At 39.2% G+C, this 19,870-nt stretch overlaps 1 protein-coding gene across 1 annotated transcript in view; it reads right to left on the reverse strand.

Moving 5' to 3' along the window:
• Positions 1-18,933, reverse strand: part of Suz12 (SUZ12 polycomb repressive complex 2 subunit) — a 45,917-nt gene extending 26,984 nt beyond the window's left edge. The window contains exons 1-4 of the mRNA XM_032911911.1: positions 18,431-18,933; positions 16,282-16,328; positions 16,137-16,201; positions 10,863-10,931 (exon numbers count right to left, since the gene is read on the reverse strand). Of these exons, the coding sequence (XP_032767802.1) occupies positions 10,863-10,931; positions 16,137-16,201; positions 16,282-16,328; positions 18,431-18,701 (452 nt within the window). The 5' untranslated portion in view covers positions 18,702-18,933. The remainder of the gene's footprint in view (positions 1-10,862; positions 10,932-16,136; positions 16,202-16,281; positions 16,329-18,430) is intronic.
• Between the last annotated feature and the right edge of the window lie 937 nt (positions 18,934-19,870).

Consider the following 19,870-nt stretch of genomic DNA (forward strand, 5'->3'; position numbering starts at 1 on the left):
TTATGTAGAGCCATTACTTTATTCTACAATTAAAAGTAAAACACAAGGGGTTGGGGATTTAGCTCAGTGGTAGAGCGCTTGCCTAGCAAGCTCAAGGCCCTGGGTTCAGTCCCCAGCTCCGGAAAAAAAAAAAAAAGTATAACACAGTCACAAAATTACTATGGATGAATAATTTACTATTTTAGCATGTCGTTTTCACATATGAGTTAGAAGCTCTATAATAAGAAAACCAAGCATGAACTGCCAGTAACTTTTAATCTGAAAAATTATCTAATATAGAAAAACTAATGGGGCTGGAGAGATGGCTCAGTGGTTGGTTAAGAGCACTGACTGCTCTTCCAGAGGTCCTGAGTTCAATTCCCAGCAACAACATGGTGGTCCACAACCATCAGTAATGGGATCTGATGCCCTCTTCTGGTGTGTCTGAAGACAGCTACAGTGTACTCATATATATAAAATAAGTTCTTTTAAAAAAGAAGAAAAATGATTAGCATGGGATAATACAAACAGAAACAACAGGCTTTTGTAGTATTTTTAAACAGGAAAAGAGAACATTTGTTGCAGTTTCTATGGTGACAGAGAATCCGGGATTACAGAAGACTAAATAGAAAAGACAGCAGACAAGAACAAGGTATTTTTACATAGAACTGAAATAAACAGCAACGGAGCTCATTAAAAGAAAGGCTATAAATGGTACTTAGAAACCTCATAAGGTTAGGAAACCACATTTGTGGATGAGGCTAGGATGTCAGTTCTAGAGCAGCTAATGAAAACTGGGACCTAATGAACAGATTCAGAATTATGAAGACATTATTGGGACATGTGTCCTCTATGTCCCATCTCTATTTTCTAGCTGACACGATAGGGAGTTTACTACCACTATGTGTTTTCCATCCCATGGACTGAGACTTCAGAAAACATGAGACATAAATAATGTCTTCTTATTTTGGGTATTTTGGTTCACAGCTACATAAAAGTCATAATCCAGTACATAAGGTTTTGTTAAATGGTGAGGACACTCTGGGTATTTTTATAGAAGTGGTTGTTTCAGAGAGACAGTGAAGCAGGCTACAAAGTGTTACACAAATAATGACTGGAAATGAGAACATAACAGAGGAAGCTAATACAGAAAATCTTCCCAGGACTTCCCCCAGTAACAGATATCTTTATTCTTAGTAGAAAATGACATGAAAACTTGCCTTCTAGAATGCTACAGGGTCAGGAGTGCTGAGATGGCATTTCAAGAACAATGCTAAGAATGCAAGAGGAGTCCTAGTTTAACAGAGCAAGTTCTAGGACAGCCAGAGCCACACTGAGCATCCCTGTCTTGAAAACAACAAAATCCAACCAACCAAAAAAGTGTTACCAATAAAAAACAAAACTATGGGGGTTGGGGATTTAGCTCAGTGGTAGAGCGCTTGCCTAGGAAGCTCAAGGCCCTGGGTTTGGTCCCCAGCTCCGAAAAAAAAAAACCAAAAAAAAAAAACAAACAAAAAAAAAAAAAACCTATGGAAAAAGACAAGACTATGGAAGTGTAGTAAAGACAGAAGCGGAGTTAGAAAGCATAAAACATGAAGGAAAAGCAACAATCATAACTCAAGTAGCAACAAAACGGATATACAGTGGGATTGGGATTCATAAAACAGGACTGGCTTCATGGTATATGCCTGTAATTACAACACTCAAAGAAGCAGCAGGAGGACTCAAAGCCATCACTAGCTACATAGCAAATTTAAAGCTAGCCTCAACTGTATAGTTAAGTTTAAGGCTAACTTGGCTACATGAAACCCTGTCTTTGTTTTTGTGTACCCCTATTTTCTAGTACCCAATACTAGAACTCAAGAGATCTACCTGTCGCTTTCTTCTAAGTGCTGGGAATGAATACCCCCATTTCCCACTCTCAAAAAACCCAAAAACCAACCAACAAGCCAGCCAGCCAAACAAACTGTTCTGATGAGATAGTACAACAGTTAAGAGCACTGGCCACTCTTCCAGATGACCTGGGTTCAATTCCCAGCACACACAAAGTGGCTCTGAACCATCAGTAATTTCAGTGCCATGTAATCCAATAGTCTCCTCCTCTGCAAATGGGGTAGACAAACAAGCCAGCAAAAAAAGAGTAAATATATAAATTATAAATAGCAATTTAAACAAGAGGCAAAAGAGAACAATGCAAAGGCAATCGATCATTGCACTCCGGAGGAGGACGTTCACAAATTCAAGGCCAACCTAAGCTACATAGATATATCTTAAATAACAAAAGCAGAAAATGATTCATGTGTTGCAAACACTTTCTTATTTATTTTATTTATATGAGTAAACTGTAGCTAGTGTGTCAGACACACCAGAAGAGGGTATCGGATCCCATTACAGATGGTTGTGAGCCACCATGTGGTCACTGGGAATTGAACTCAGGACTTCTGGAAGAGTAGTCAGTGCTCTTAACCACTGAGCCATCTCTCCAGCCCGCAAACACTGAGCATAAAGTCCTATTACTCCTAACAAAGAAGTTATCCACAATGGATAGTTCCTAGAAGGAAGAACGAATTTTCTTTAAAAGAGCGACACTGGGTATATAAAATCACACTTGCTATTAGGCCACATGGTCAGAAATAATTGGCCAACACAAAACAGATTCCATGGTTTTGTTTCCTGAGACAGGATCCCATTATGTAGCCGTGGCTGGTAGAACTCACTGTGCAGATCAAACTGTCCCTCTAAGAATTTTGGGATTAAATCCACAGACCACTGCACATAGCTGGATTTCTGCTTTAGAAGACAGAGAAAAAATATAAAATCAAGTGGATATATGAGAGGTCCTTGAAGGAGCTGGGGGAAGGGGAAAATGAGAAATTAAAATAAACAAATCTGGGGTTGGGGATTTAGCTCAGTGGTAGAGCGCTTGCCTAGCAAGCGCAAGGCCCTGGGTTCGGTCCCCAGCTCCCCCCCAAAAAAAAAAAATCCAAAAACATGGAGTAAGGAAAGGTTGACAGTATCAGTGGCAAGAATATTCTAAATGTTTCTTTATCATGTCACATCTGGGTTTGACAAAATGCAGAGCTACATATTCAAGAGTGAATGACCACATGTAAATGATACCTTAAAAATAATAAGAAGAGGCCAGGCTGTGGTGATGCACGCCTTTAATCCTAGCACATCCTAAGTTCCACCCCTGGGTGGAAAGGTGAAAGAAGAGATCCAACACCACAAAGCTGTCCTCGCAATACACACACACAAAGATACAATAACAAAAATATTTTTTAAATTTAAAAAACAATCACAAAGAAATGTAAGAGTTGGCATAATGGCTAACTAGGTAAGGGTACTTGTCATCAAGCTTTGGTAACCTGAGAATTTGATCCCTGGGGCCCACGAGGTAGTAAAAAATGACAGTATAAAGTATTCCTCTGACCTCCAGTTGTGCAGTGACACACATGTACTACTTGTGTACACACCCAATAAGTAAATAAAGTATCTTGTGTATACCAGGCTGTCTGTTAAGCTCACTATGCAGCCATCAATCTTCCTACCTTCTTCCCTACACTGTGACTACCGGTGTATACTACAACAAGCCTAATAGACCTCTTCTAAGAAAAGAATGACAATGTTCCCTTTCCCTCTCCTCTCCCCTTTTATCTGCTGTGTCCTCTTTTTACAACTAGGTCAGATTAGGAAAAAAAAAAACATGGAAGGTTAGTCAGGCATATTTGATTTCAGGCTAAATTGTTAGGATAACCAGGATTTACATAGCTAGTTCTAGGCCAGGCAGGGTAGTTGATTCTAAGATTAAATACCTGACAGCTCTGAAGCAATCTACAGAAAAAGAATAAGCAAATCCTTAAGGGACTAACATTCTGAAACAAGATTCACATACAAACCTCAAATCTAAATACTCTATCCCACAAAAGACCCAAGTTTTTATGCTGAAGAACCTGTGATCACTGCATTAAGTGTATATGTGTGTGTGTGTGTGTGTGTGTGTGTACACATCATTAACTGGGCTAGGTGTATTGGTGCATGCCTTTAATTCTAACACTTGGGAGGTAGAGGCAGGTGGATCTCTTTTGAATTTGAGGCCAGCAAGGTCTACAAAGTAAATTCCAGGGCAGCCAGGGCACAGAGAAACCTCATCTCAAAATAACTGGAAACAAAACCCCAAAACAACAACAGCAACGACAACAACAATAACAACAAAAACCCTGTATAACTGTACGACCCCAAAATAGGAAAGTTAATATGATACTCTAGCATCTACACTGTGCAAGAGTAGCCACTTCTCTTTCAAACATTCACTTATCTTGTGTGGCACATACAACTTTTGGGAATCTGTTCAACCAAGAAGTTGGTTGTAGGGTACAAGCTACGGTCATTAGATTTGGTGGCAAGTGCCTTTAGCAGTTGAGCCACATCACTGGCTTAACTTCCCTTATACATTTTACCACATAAAGTTAAAAAACTTCTAGCTACACTATCTAATCCATTATTCTAGAACACAAGGTCTCAAAATGTAGCATTTAGGTATATAGGTAGGAAGACTTTGAATGGGAGATAGTGTATTGTCTATTACACAGAAATAAATCTTTTGGGCACTGACTGCTCTTCCAGAGGTTTGAGTTCAGTTCCCAGCAATCACATGGTGGCTCACAACCATCTGTAATGGAAATACATAAAAATAAATAAATCTTTTAAAAAAAGAAATCTTTCAAAACGTAGAGTGCTTATGTGGAGCTCAGTGGCATGTACTTAGAAAGTAGAAAAACGGGGACCAGTTTAACGTCAACCTCAGCTACATATAGAGTTCAAGCCAGCCTGCACTACAAGAAAAAAGACAGTAACGAAACCTTATAATCATGACTGGAGTGCTTAAAAAGGACAGACATTGGAGAAATATACCCAATCAACTGAAGAAGCTTGAACATTATCTACAAAACAGAAGGGCAGCGAAAAGCTATTATTGCCAAAGTACTGTTTAAAATAATTTCATTAGTTCTGTAGTTCAATGACAGAGCAACTGTCTAACAAGTACAAGGCTCCAGGTTCCATCCCCAGAACTACAAAGATATGTACATACAAAGAACTTAGTAGCATTGTCAAGATAAAGACTACAGCAAGTATCTATTGATTAAAAGACTGAGTATCACAAGAAAAGATCTCACAGTATAACTATCCTGAAACTCACTGTAGACCAGGCTGGCCTTGAACTCGGAGATCCACCTGCTTCTGCTTCCCTTGTGCTGGAGGTAAAGGCGTTTACCACTTCTCCTGACAAGACCTCATCTTTATACAGATTCAAAGAAGACCCTGTATTATTAGATCATAGACATCTTTTCGAGGCTTCTCATGACACTCCTGCTTGATCTGAAAAACTGTTTACATCATGTTCCCTTTTCCAGAACCATGAACAAGCTCAGTGTCCCCCACCATTTTATTCCTCTACTTGTTTCATATTTCAGCTTATTTCTCCAGGCAAGATTTGGCCATGTCATTTGCCAGACGGTCATTACATTCCCATATTCGATAATTCAGACAAGGACTGCTTCTCTTGTATACTCATGGTTTCCCTGTACTTTCCTTACCACTGTTTATTAGATGACCATGTCTGTCCCTCCATAAAAGCAGACATTTTACTCCCATTATATCCTTAAGACTTACTTAAATATAGTGCTTCATACATGACACACTTCTCTGGCTCCATATGTAGATACACTATGTTTTATTTTGGTTTTTGGAGACAGCGTTTCCCTGTGTCACGGACCTTGCTGTCCCAGAACTCAAACAGCCACCTGCCTCTGCGTTCTGAGTACTGAGATTAAGGGCATGTACCACTACTGCCTGACTCAGACTTTGCTATTGTAGAAAAAGATGCTTACCAAAAGAACTGCTTACAAAAGGAAGACAGGTGATTCTAAAGTTTAGGTTTTAACAGAAACAATGATAAAAGGCCCTTTGGGACTAGTATTGTCTCTAAAAAGTTAAGAGAACTTCCTTAGTAAGCACAAGGCCCTGAGTTCAATTCCTAACAAAATGACTATAAAAACCAACTAATAGAAGTTCCACTTGGGGTTGGGGATTTAGCTCAGTGGTAGGGCGCTTGCCTAGCAAGCGCAAGGCCCTGAGTTCGGTCCCCAGCTCCGAAAAAAAGAAAATAAAAAAAAGTTCCACTTTAGCAAGGCATGACAGGATATGCATATAATCCTGGCATCTGAGAAGCTAAGGCAGGCAGGAAAACAGGAAACTGAAGGCTTACCTGGGTAACATAGCTTACAATAAACCAAGAAAATCTAATTCAGGTTAACTTTTCATGGGATTTCTCCAGTTACTAATATTAAACCAAGAATGCAAAATGATAATAGGAAGACAGAAGGCATTTTACTTCTCATCTGCTCCTAAAAGATACCTTTGAAACAAACTCCAATTTTCAAATTTTTTGCATGATGCGCTCATCTATAGAGAAACATTTATAAGTAAAGAGTTCTGCCAGGCAATAGTGGTGCATGCCTAAAATCCCAGCACTTGGGAGGCAGAAGCAGGATCTCTGAGTCAGGCCAGCCTGGTCTACAGAGCAAATTCTAAGATAGCCAATACTACACAGAGAAACCCTGTCTTGAAAAACAAAAAAAACTAAAAAATCCCCAGAATTGCTACCAAAAAAAAAAAAAAAAAAAAAAGAAAGAAAGAAAGAAAAAAAGAACCAAAAGAACCCCCTAGGATCCTACTACTAGATTAAACAACTACAGCACAGCACGAGAATGTACTTAAAGCCATTATGCATGGTCAAAACCTACAAAATCAAACTTGAACACCAAAACCAAGAGTCTGAGGAAACAAAGTATTTTAAGCTTTCTACAAAGTAAAGAACAGGGAAGGAGAGAGAGAGAGAGAGAGAGAGAGAGAGAGAGAGAGAGAGAGAGAGAGAGAGAGAGAGAGAAAGGTTTTAGGTATCCAATTACACCATAAAAGAGAGAGATGTTTTAGGTGTCCACACCACACCGAGAGAGGAAGGAAAAACAAAAAAGCCTGGGAAACAGTGTGACCAGCTGAGTTTGTAAACGTTGCTAGCTGCCTTGAAGTATGCTACTTTCACATAATGTATATAAACTATTAGTTTTATCATTGGACTTTAATATCAAAATAACTCTCTCCTACTGTGACAAACTAACATCTTAGAAATGCAAAAGCTGCAGGGCATGACTGCACCCAGCATTCAGGAGACAGAGGCAGGTTAAGTTTGAAGCAGCCTGATCTATAAAGCAAATCCCAGAAGTCAGGACTACACATAGAAACCATCTTGGAAAAAAAAAATATCAAAAGGAAAGTAAAAACCATGACGAGACTCAAAATTCTTTTTTCTGTCCATAATTTCTTCCAACAAGTTTCTATAATGTGTAAGACAACTGTAGATCTAAAGTATTAAAAACCATGGACTTAACTTATTTTGCATAAATAAATGTTAATATTTTGTTTCTTTTATATTTGCTATAAATTTCAAAGAATTTAGTCATTTATAGCAGTAGATTTTGGTTTGTAGTACTGTGATATTCCTGTGAGTCTAAAAAATCACCTTCAGATCTGGGGAATGAAATACATTGTGCATGGAAACAGAGAGATGCTAGTCTAACTCTGGAAAGTATGTGCTGAAGAACCTGAATTCCTGCAGAGGACACTTACAATGCTGAACGGACAGCTCTATCAAACTCAGTGAGGTCTGTGAATGCAGAGAAGATAAATGGAGGGGCTGGAGAGACGGTTCAGTGGTTAAGAGCACTGACTGCTCTTCCAGAGGTCCTGAGTTCAAATCCCAGCAACCACATGGTGGCTCACAACCATCTGTAATGGAATCTGATGCCCTCTTCAAGTGTGTCTCAAGACAGCTACAGTGTACTCATATATAATAAATGAATCTTTAAAAAAAATGGAAAAGAAATGCTCTTGTATATGATTGAAGACTTTAATATCAGTGAACAGAGACTCGAATTATTCTAAAAACAAACTTGACAACAGACCATATACTTTTATAGTACCTCATTACATTCTGATATCTAAGTTACTCTCCATACCCTACAATACATTAACATATCAATGGGGCTATAAGTAATCCACAGATGAGAAATGCACTGAAATAACAGTACTAGGGACTTTACAGAGTGGAGGAACTTAAAAAACTGGTCTCGAATTAGCTCAGGAAACAACACTGAGACAGTATTGTACAAATCTTGGAGGTTAAAAGACCTATTTACTGTAGAGGGAGGTGATCTCTGAGTTCCAGGTCAGCTTGGTCTACGCAGTGAGTTTAGGATAACTAGGGCTGTTATGCAGAGAAACTGTCTCAGAAAAAAAAAAAAGAAAAAGAAAAAACACCCAAAATTTGCCTTTCAAAATTGTGGTCAAGGAGCTGGAGAGATGGCTTGACTAACATGTAGGCATGAAAACTTGGGTCTAGAACTGCAGCATCCTCACACAAAGCCAGGAATACAATAGTACTAGGGTCAAGGCAATCCCTTGAAGCTCATCAGCCAGCCAGTGCTCATAATTTTGAGTGTATGTGGTGAAAAGTGTACACATGACTATGGATACTTAGGAGTTGATCTAAGGACATCCCAGGCAGGCATGAGGGCTCATGTCTTTAATCCCAGTTCTCAGGAAGCAGAAGCAAGCAAGCCTATGTGACTTCAAGGCCAACCTGATTCACATGGTGCATTCTAGGCCACTTGGTGTTATATAGAGTGGGACCATCTCAAAAAATAAAAGAGTCACACAGCTACAGTTAAGACACTATAGAATTGGTGTCAATTAGAAAAGAATCAAGGAATCATGTTTTCCTCTTATTGGCTTATTATTCCTAAACTCTTTAAGGACTAGAAGGCAAATTATCAAAGGCATAATATTAAAGGTGCATGCCTTTAATCCTATCACTCAGAAGCAGGCAGATCTGAGTTTGAGGTCAGCCTAGTCTACAAAGCAAGTTCCAGAACACAGAAATTCTGTCTCAAACAAACAAAACACTAAATAAGAAAACAAATTAAGTGTATTATCTGTGTTTGCTAGTTGGTTTTTTTTTTTTTTTTTTTTTTTTTTTTTTTTGAGCTGGGGACCCGAACCCAGGGCCTTGCGCCGCTAGGCAAGTGCTCTACCCTGAGCTAAATCCCCAACCCCAGTGTTTGCTAGTTTTATGTCAACTGGACATAGTCGTTTTAGCAGAGGAAACCTTTGTGGGAATTGTGATACACAGCTTTACTCTATTCAGGAGGCCCTTGGAATTCAAGGTTAGCCTGGTTTGCAGAGAAAGGTCTAGACAGACAGGGGTATACAGAGACGCCTCAAAACCAAAAAAATAAAAGAGAACTTCAGTCCAGAAATTCCTAGCCCAGATTTGCCTGTAAGGCATGTACATGATTGATGATGGACATGAGACGACCCAGCTCACTGTAGATGGTACCATCCCCTGGGCTGGGGTCCTTAAGAAGGGAGGTTTCACAAATCTTGGGAGCGATTCAGTAAGAAGCACTCCCCCCATGGCTTCTGCTTCAGTTTCTGCCTTCAGGTTCCTTCCCTTCTAGACTTCTGTTCTGACTTTCTTCAATGATGGACTATGATGAAGAACGAAGCTAAAATACACCCTTTCTTTCCCAATATACTTTTGTCCTGGTGTTTTATCACAACACTAGAAACACTAATTTGTTTTAACTGGAAAGATATTGCACAGCATATGCCTTTCTTATACTTGGAAGGTTAATTCAGGAGTCATAAGTGTGAGGACAGACTATATATATAAAATTTGCAAAACCCCTTTTCCACAGACAAATACACTGCCACAATTTTTCTATTTAAAAGGGTTTTTTTTTGGAAGGGAATTTATATATATCTATCTATCTCACATCACTGCTAGAGCACTTGCCTAACATTCACAGAAATCTGTATTCAATCTCCAATACAGAAGTTGAGGGATAGGTAGATAGAAAGTTACCCAAAATTTCTAGTTTGTAATTCTGTAGTCAATAAACAAATAAATGGCACCCTAATTCCTGGAAATATTTAAATGGAACATTATTGAATTTTTTTGTTTGTCTTTCTTTTTTGGTTTTTAGAGACAGGGTTTCCTTATGTAACAGCCCTAGCTGTCCTGAACATCACTTTGTAGACCAAGCCGGCCTTGAACTCAGAATCCATGTGCCACCATGCCCAGCTAAAAGTATGAACATTTTACGAATTAAGAGATAAATAAGGAAAAGCAAAAATGAGATCCCTCTCTCTTATTTAAAGATAATTATTTAGAGCAGAAGTTCTCAACCCATGGGTTGCAATCCCTTTGAAAGTCAAGTGACCCTTTTACAGTGATCACCTAAGACCATGGGAAAACGGATATTTACATTTTGACTCAGAACAGCACTAAAATTAGTTATGAAATAGCAACAAAAATAATTTTATGGTTGGGGGTCACCTCAACGTGAGGAACTGTATTTAAGGGTTGCAGCATCAGGAAGGCTGAGAACCACTGACTTATAGGAAATACAATACTGTGAAACACCTAGCACAAAGTATGAACTCCAGTTGCCACTTCTCCACAAGATGAGGTAGTAAGATTAAGACCAAGTGCCTATGTTAAAGAATTTGATAAGACATAAGCAACAATGACATATGTCCTATATAAAACAGTTCCCAATATTAGAGGTGGTCAGCAGTCTTGAAGAATCTCTGCCAGAGATGCTACAGAAATTAATTCCTGACTCATATGTATACCTGGAGCAACTGAGTCTAAGACTTTTTAAAAAACTTCCACCAACCTTGTGATCACTAGAGAAACGGCCACCCTAATTGTCACTCTTTGCTCAAGTATATCACTTAGTGTAAACTGACATTCTTACCTATGAGATTCTTGCTCTCCTTTCATTTTCTCTACTTTTGATAACATATCATCAACTTTAAATGTTTTCCTGGAAGAAACAGATAAACACAATAATCACTTCTCAACTAGGAAAAACACAAAATTATACTGCAGTAAACAAAGCAGAGATTTGATTTTGATTATTTTAAAGTAAATTAGATGACTAGTCAGAACACTGCACACACTACTGAGACAATGTGTTATATAATGCAAGTAGACATGCCTTCAAGCTCAACTACTAATCTTATTTTTTCATGAAACTCCTGTAATTATCTCAGTCATGAATAATTCTCCTTACTCATAGCATTTCATTTTACTGATTTTTAAAGTCTCCTACATATAAAACCTAACTTTTATTTCTATTACTAGACTATAATTTCCTGAAGGGCAATGCTTACTTTTTGTTAAGCAAATAGTTTTGCCATAAGACTTAGTAGGTATTTAAGTACCTATCAGGTTGAGCCAAACAAATGCAAAGTATGTATATTTTTAAAACATCCTTTTTTTTTTCTTTTTTTTTTTTTTTTTTTTTTGGCTTTTGAGACAGGGTTTCTGTGTAGCCCTGGCTGACCTGGAACTCACTCTGTATACCAGGTTCATCTTGAACTCAGAGATCTCCTATTCCTGCCTCCCGTGTTGGGATTAAAGGCATGTACCACCATGCCCCGCTGGTCATAAAATATCCTCAAAAGTTACTGCCAGATTTTCAGTTAAAACAATATTCCACAGCAAAAAGGTTAAAACAAACAAGTCCCTCAAAAATATAAAAAAAAAAATGTTAGGGTACACAACATTCGATCCTAAAATTATATACTTTAACCTGACACTTTGATTTTTTGATTGAGTCTCTTGTTATATAGCTTTAGCTAGCCTACATCTCAGGCTGGCCTCAAATATAAGGCAGCTTCTCTCTCTCGCTCTCCCTCCCCCCAGCCTCTCTCTCTCGTCTCTCCAAAGTAATGAAAGTTGAGTGGATTATAAAATATGTCTCAACTTACTCCTCAAAGTGAGCTACATTCTAGAAATAAAAGTATTGTTTCATATAACTTGTTAATTAGAAACAAATGTTTCTCTTTTTACAGAGATATTATTTTCAAACTTAGGACTTGAAAAGTTCAATGCATTCCACACTGTTACAATTTGATAATATTTATGTGTGGATAACAAAATGTACAGAAGACTTATTCTTCAAAAACAGACTTAAAAAACAAAACAAAACAAACAAACAAACAAAACCAGGCTCTTGACAAGCAGCCTAAAATTCAATAGCCTCCTTTCTGTGCCCTTCCAGACTTCATATTACAAATGTGTGCTGCTGGGGGCTGGAGAGATGGCTCAGTGGTTAAGACCACTGACTGCTCTTCCAGAAGTCCTGAGTTCAATTCCCAGCACCCACGTGGTGGCTTACAACCATCTGTAATGCTCTCTTCTGGTGAGTCTGAGGACAGCGACAGTGTACTCACATACAAATGTGTGCTGCTGTATCGGGCCAAATACTCAACTGCTATAACAGACATAGGGAACGGCTAAGAATTACAGTAAAATATTGAAAGAACACAACTGTCTATATTTTAGGGGAATTAAAAAAATTGTCTCTAGAACAAAAAAATATCAATTTTAAAGTTTTACCACAGAGCGTAGTAAGAAGTAGTTTAGAAAAAAGGGTTCCAGTTTCAATCTACAAATAAGAGAATAAAAACTGAAGGACTCTTAGGATCATTAGTAAGAATTGTTCAGTATAAATATTGAAGAATTTTTTTTTTTTCTTCCCCCGGAGCTGGGGACCGAACCCAGGGCCTTGCGCTTCCTAGGCAAGCGCTCTGCCACTGAGCTAAATCCCCAACCCCCAATATTGAAGAATTTTTAAAAATTACTTTAGTACTTAACTTTAACCACTTAACTTAAAATACTTAAAGAATAGTAACAGAGTTGCAGGGCTGGAGAGATGGCCCAGCCATTAAGAGCACTGACTGCTTTTCCAGGGTCCGGAGTGGACCCACATGACAGTTGACATGTGTCATCCACATGTAACTCTGTAATTTTCACAAAGACATACATACAGGCCAAACACCAAATGCACAAACAACAACAACAAAAAAAAAAAAAGAGGCGGCTGGAGGGATGGCTCAGCGGTTTAAGAGCATTGACTGCTCTTCCAGAGGTCCTGAGTTCAATTCCCAGCAACCGCATGGTGGCTCACAACCATCTGTAATGGGATCCGATGCCCTCTTCTGGTGTGTCTGAAGACAAGCTACAGTGTTGTACTCAAATAAAAAGTGAATAAATAAAAAGTGTTAAAAAAAAAAAAGGCAATTTTTTGATAACTAAGAAAAAAATTTAATTCTGCATGTAGGAAGAAAGGTCAAACTCAAAATCAGAAGCATTTTTTCCAATGTTGAGTTTCATTTAGGAGAAACTGGTATTGAACATTTTGGAGACATTAGAACTGAACAGTAGCAACCATGTAAAATAGGTAAGATCATAAGGGCAATTCAGCCTTCTGTAGAGAAAACTACAGAACAATAGTACCTCTCCCACAGCAAGCCCTTTAGAAGATCACCATACCACCGATATAATTAACAAATGAAATAATCATATGGTCACCAAAAAGTAAAATGATTAAACTTACAAGAAGTTTGAGGGAAGAGGGACTGGATGGGTTTAAAATAACTTAAGAAGATATCTAATAAAGTAAGATTCAATAAAAAGCTCTTTCTTGAGTCAGGTGTGTAGCTGGATGCCTGTAATCAGAGTACCCAGGAATCTGAAGCAGGAGAATTACAACTTCCAGCCTAGCTTGGGAGTCACTGTGAAATCCTTTCTCAATAAATAAATAAATATTTAAAAAAAAAAAAAAACCACTAAACAAAAGTGTTCTCATCTTTAATCCTACTGTATCATAGTAGAGTAAGCCTACAGTATTTGAATATGAAGACTATTTGGTCTATGAAAACTAAAGTAAGAGTTTAACAAATACACCAGAATTAGTATTATAACCAATGGTATGACTTCAGAGTAACATGAGGGCTGACTAAGGATATAGCTAAATGGTATGGCTAAGTATCTAGCATGCCAAAAACCCTGAATTCAATTCCCAACAGTGCCCTTCCCCACAAAATACTGTTATACTAATAGTACATAGTATACATAAATATAAATATATACGTTATAGTAAGAACCGAGTTCCAAAAAATCATGAAAAAGCATCACTGTGGAACATATACCTTTTATGTCACTAACTGCAAAGACCACTCATCTAAAGGTCTTAGTCCTAAGTCTTGAAGTTAGATATAACAAGAGAATTAAATATTCTATATGTATTTTTGTAAGGAAATAATCTAAATAAGATTAAAATGTTCCTAGGAAATTTGTTCCATGCTCCAAAGACAGTTTTAAGAATCCAAAGGGCATTAATCAGAAAACCAGTTTCTATTACGCAAAGTTTGCATTCTTTTTGACAGTCTCATTTATACAGCCTTGGCTGTCCTGGAACTCACCATGTAGACCAGAGTATCCTTGAACTCAGGAGACCCACCTGCCAATGCTAGTCCAAGTGCTAAATTAAAGGCACCTGCTACCATGCCTGGCTCAAACTTTTTCTATTGTCTCTATTGGTATATATCTAACAGCAAGACAAATAGTCTAATAAGCAAACATGTTATGAAAATAATAAATTTTAAAATGTGCTTTTAATCTATTCAAGATTAATCCAAATTTAACTTTTAAAAAGTTTATTGTTTTTAAAATAAAAAAATCAGGTCATAGCCTAGAGTAACTACATTAAAAAAGTTTGAATTCAAAGTTCGACAGAATGAATCATGTGTAAACAAGCTACAGACCACAAGTCAAATCTGGCTTACTTTTGTGTATAACCCACGAGCCAAGAGTGGTCTTTGAAGAGAAAGGTGAGGTCAATCTAAAGATAGAAACTGTGAATCCCTATTCAGTAAGCTACTCTACTCTCCTCCACCCCCCAAAACAAAAAGGATTCTACATTTTTCTCTAAGAGGCTTATATTACAAAACACTATACTTTGTAGTCGTATGTATTGAGTTTCATTAATAAAACATTTATAGACATTTTTCTCAAGTACTTTGGTAACAGTCTTGATTTTGTCTTCTAGCCACAAGACACTAAAATGTTTACTACTCCTTTAACAGGAACAGTTTGGTTAACCTTAGCACAGATCAAATAATGCAGTAGACAGGCATAAAGTAGACAATCTAATTTTGTTTTCTAATTTGCTATCTTCTTATAATTCTGTTTTCTTATCTTCTTCCTAGTTATTTGGGTGCTTAGCAACTTTTATCTATTAAATTAAATTATTTTCTCTTACTCATAGGTCCCTTAATTGCCAGAAGACAGTCTTACATTTCAAGTCTTCACAATAAACTATGATGCCCTTATAAAACTGTAACTTGCTCTAGAAATGTGATGCCTACCTAGTAACCAAGATTCTCCTAAGCAGTTTAGTTTCAAAATGTATTGGAACAGCATAATGATTGAATTAAGTCAAGACTACTAGACTTGGTGGCTCACACCTATAATCCCAGTAGCTGGGGTCCGGAGGGTGTGCTGAGGCAGAAACAGTCAGTTTTAGGCCAGTCTAGGTTATACAGTGAGTTACCAAGCCTGCTGGGTCTACCTAAGGAGAAGACTTTAACACAACAGACAAGCAGTAAGATTATATTGAGACCAAAAGTTTAACAGAAGGTCTCTCCTTTCAATCTAAAGCTCTTCACTGTGGTATACTCAAGAAAGTAAATCTTGCACATATATCCATTTTACCTTTGCTTACGTAAGTACTAAACATCACACAGGAGAAGTTTATGTGGTAAAAAAGTTCAGTATAACCCCTCCAGATCCTGCTTTAAGACCAGATGATCAAAATGTCTTACTTTTAGAGATCCTTCTATTTATTAACTTCAAAAGTATCAAAGATACACACCCTGGACCTTTTAGAAATCATTTAAGTCCTAGAAAAGCAACCAAACTTGAAAATAACTAATAACACAGGGTAAAAAAAAAGTAAAATCACTTCACTAAATACTGTAATAGGAACTAGTGACGAACTAAAATTACAAAAAAGATACTTTTAAAATTTTCAATGAGTTGATCTTTCAATTTTCCTAATATGTGACCAGAACTTTAAGACAAAAAAGGCTTTACAGTGCATTTTCCTGAGCTGCTCTCCCCAACTCTAACACAAAACTTTCTAATAGTTTGATCAGCTTGAAAGAGTCATAAAACGTACCTTTTGATGTTTGTTCTGGAGTTTCGATGAGACATGTAAGTAAGAGTTCTGTGCAAAAATATTGGCTATAAAAAATTAAAAATATTAAAATTACAGATGAAATTATAAGAATGAAATAATATTGGTAATTTCATTGACTACTTACTGCTATAAGATTTCGAGTTCGAAGAAATCTATATATCTGTGTTGGTTCTAGATAACAGAAAAAAAATCCAAACATTATCTAAATGTGCATTTTAATGAACTTGTCAGTAAATTATCAACCCAGCCCATGACAACCCACACCCTAACCAGTATAAGACGATCTCCCATTATGGAAATAGTGAATTACATAATTTATATCTAGAAAATTAGTAAGCACAAAAGGTCACTCAGTATAAGACATATACTCACAAAATCCTCTTCTTCCCCACACCCTCTCTCCCTGGAGGTAAAACCTAAGGATCTCTACAATGTCACTAACCCTTTGTAAGGTAGCTGCCATTAGTGAGCAAAAGCAAAGAGCAATAAAAGTACCCTGAGGTAACTCTAGTCCAGAAAAGCATATATTAATGCCAAGCAAGATGAAAATTTCAGGGGTTGGGGATTTGGCTCAGTGGTAGAGCGCTTGCCTAGGAGGCGCAAGACCCTGGGTTCGGTCCCCAGCTCCGAAAAAAAGAAAAAAAAAAAAAAAAAAAGATGAAAATTTCACATTAGCTGACTATTAAAAAAACTTGTAGTAACTAGTTTAACTCTTCACACATTCTAATACAGATACGAACAAAATCAGTATTGTAAAAATCCTCTATATCTTAAACTCTTAATTTAAGAGCTTTCGAAACAATTTTTCTCCAAAACAATCTTTTTTAATACTTACCACTTAAATTATTATAAAAGACTTAAGTTAAAGTTGAAATATATCTTCACCACCCCCCCATTCCAGTAATATTAGCTAACTACCAGAATCACATTTCTTTAAGGAGTACTAATCTAACTTTGAATACCTAGATTAATTAAGAACTTAACGTCCAAAAACCGAATTCAGTACTAGGAAAACAAAAGATCTCACTCTTAATGGCAACTGACTTCTTGCAGGTGGGCTCACCTGAAAGCTGGTGGTTAACTCCTAGAGGATTGCTTTTCTCCTAACATTTACAAAGTTTTAAATTTCCACCTTATCTTCAATTTAGTTTTAGTTTCAAATTAAAGTAAAAGGAGATGAGATGTTTTAGAAGAAGTACAAACAAGTGTATTTATTCTTATTACTGTCCTTCAGTTCTGCTTATATTTAAAAGCTTTTCGGATTTTTGTAAAAGTATATTAAGCCAAAGAATATCGATCTCTGAAGCAGGTTCAATATTTGTTTCAATGTTCAAAAATCGAAATGATTTATATTAAACTCCAATTAGAATTTAATGAAGCACCAATGTAAATGAAGGAGGAGTATTAAAACAATGTAAAACGTCTTTCCAAGCACAGATGATACCAAGAAAGCCCTTAACATATGCCACGGTAATATAGTAAATAGATCCAACGGTAAAGCTGAGTTTATTCAAGTTGCCCTAAAATATTCAGCTAGAAGACTGCGAAATTCCACTTCTACACAAAAATGAAGCAAAACAATCAGGATGTAATATCCACTAAGTAATTTTATTTATAGTCATAATGTTTATAAATTCTATTGTTTCCAGACACTGTATGCTCCCCTTTCCAAATAAGTCAGTTTCGCCCTCCACGTTATCTCTTAAAACGGAAAACTGAGATTTAAAAAAAAAAAATGTTCTGGAATTAAGACAACTCAAGGTTGTTCACGGTGAGGACGCTTGCCCATTCTGTCTCTCTCAGTCTACGTATCCATAAAATGGGCGGACAGGTTTGAAAGGCTTAAAGGTTTCAAATGGTGCATGTTAACGCATCCAAATACATGCGAAGGCATTTCCGACCAATGACAATTTCCTCGGCTTTAGGACACTCATCTCCGCACAGGATGCATCTTGTTCCCCGAAACCTACAACTAGAACCCCAGGACTTGTAGAGTAGGGAAGGCATGAAAGAAAACATGAACTAGTCTCAGGATCTGTCTGCGCTCAGTTCAACCGTCACGTCCTCACCTACAAGGCAGCTCTAAACCTAGGGGCCCCGGGCGAACCTTCCAGGCGTCAGGGACCGGCTCGGAACCCCAGAAGTCGGGACGTTCCTCCTCGAGCCCTCCCTCCACTCCCAAACCAAGTGGACTCTCCGAGACCCGGCGGAGTGCCCCGTGCCCCGAACGCTTAGAGAGGGGCACTCCAGTCCTCGAAGCCTTTCGCACTCACTCTCAAAGGCCTGGAGGAAAAGCTCGTGGTCAGCCTGGACGTGCTCCATTTTCGGCTTCTTCACCGGTAATACCGCGGCCCCAGCCGCCGCCGCCGAAGAGGAGGAGGCCGAGTAACTGCCGCCGCCTCCACAGCCCCCGCCGCCGGATTTACCGCCCGAAGCCGCCGCCGCCGCCACCGCCGCCGCCGAACCCCCGAAGCCGCCTCCCCCGGACCCCGCGCTGGGCCCCGAACCGCCCCCTCCCCCACCGCCGTGCTTCTGAGGCGCCATCGCGGTTCCTGCCTCCTCCCCCCGCCAGCTACCCGCCGGGCGGCCCCGGAGAGTGAGCGCCTGCTACACCAACCGCTCGCCCCAGCAGGCTCCGGCGGACCGAGGGGGGAAGGAGGAGAGAGGGGAGGAGAGGGGAAGGGAAGGGAGGAGGAGAGGAGGGAAGGAGGGAGGAAAAAAAAAGTGTCTCCTCCGAGCCCCGCTCCGCTTCGGAGGCCGCTCACCCTACCCTGGCCTCGCTCCGCCCACTTCCCCGCCCGGCGCCCTGATTGGCCAGCGGGAGCGCGCGCCGCCCGGCTGCCCAGCCCGTTGGTCCGCAGATTCCCCCGTCAGTCACGCGGAGGCGCTTCTCGCGGAGGCGCGGCTTGGTTGGCCCGTGCGCGCTGCCGATCGCGTGCCCGGGCGCCTCTTTGAACTGAATTCGCGGGAAAATTAGGGGTCGGAGCGGCCTTCCTGTTGGTCCCGGTGCATTGTGGGCAGAGGGGGACCAGTGAGCGGATTAGAGAGCCGTTTCTCGCCTTGAGAGCTTCGTCAGTCACCGCCCCCAGGGGGGTAGAGGACCCCTGAAGAGAGGCGGGTGTCTGAGAAACTGAGGGCGAGGGGCCATTGAAAGGAACCGAGATCCTCCGTGGATCCCGAGACCGTGTGGTCTCAGGAAGTGACCTGCCCGGGGTTTGATGTGTGCTCACAGTCTCATCTCCACGGAGGCAGGAGGAGATCGGGTCTCCTGGTCGCCACGTGCCCCGAGCCACCCACGGCCGAAATCCCCTAGCGTAACCACAGGGTTGTCGGACGTGAATGGGCACGCCTACGAAAGGGAGCAATCTGTTTTGTGGCGGGCCTTTCTCAGAAATAAGGAGACTTGGTTTTGTTTTGTTAAGTGCTGTGAGGTTTCAGGATTCTTTGGAATTAAGGTTGTGGCTTCTCAACACGGTGCGAGCAAAGTAGATGCTTTATTTTCTCCAAGACAAATAGGTGACTCGAAGGATTTCTTCAGATTTCTATTCATTGTTCTGTCAAAAACTTGTGAGGGACTCTGTTTTTGAGTGTCTTGCTTAAAAAGATGAATAGACCCGTCCAAGTCTGTTGGTACAAATTGGCTTACTCTGAACGATTTGAATTTCAAGTTAGATAAAATAATCAGCCTATATTTTAACTTTTTAAAAGTGTTT

This window comes from Rattus rattus, chromosome 9, assembly GCF_011064425.1.
Source record: "Rattus rattus isolate New Zealand chromosome 9, Rrattus_CSIRO_v1, whole genome shotgun sequence".
Classification (NCBI taxonomy): domain Eukaryota; kingdom Metazoa; phylum Chordata; class Mammalia; order Rodentia; family Muridae; genus Rattus; species Rattus rattus.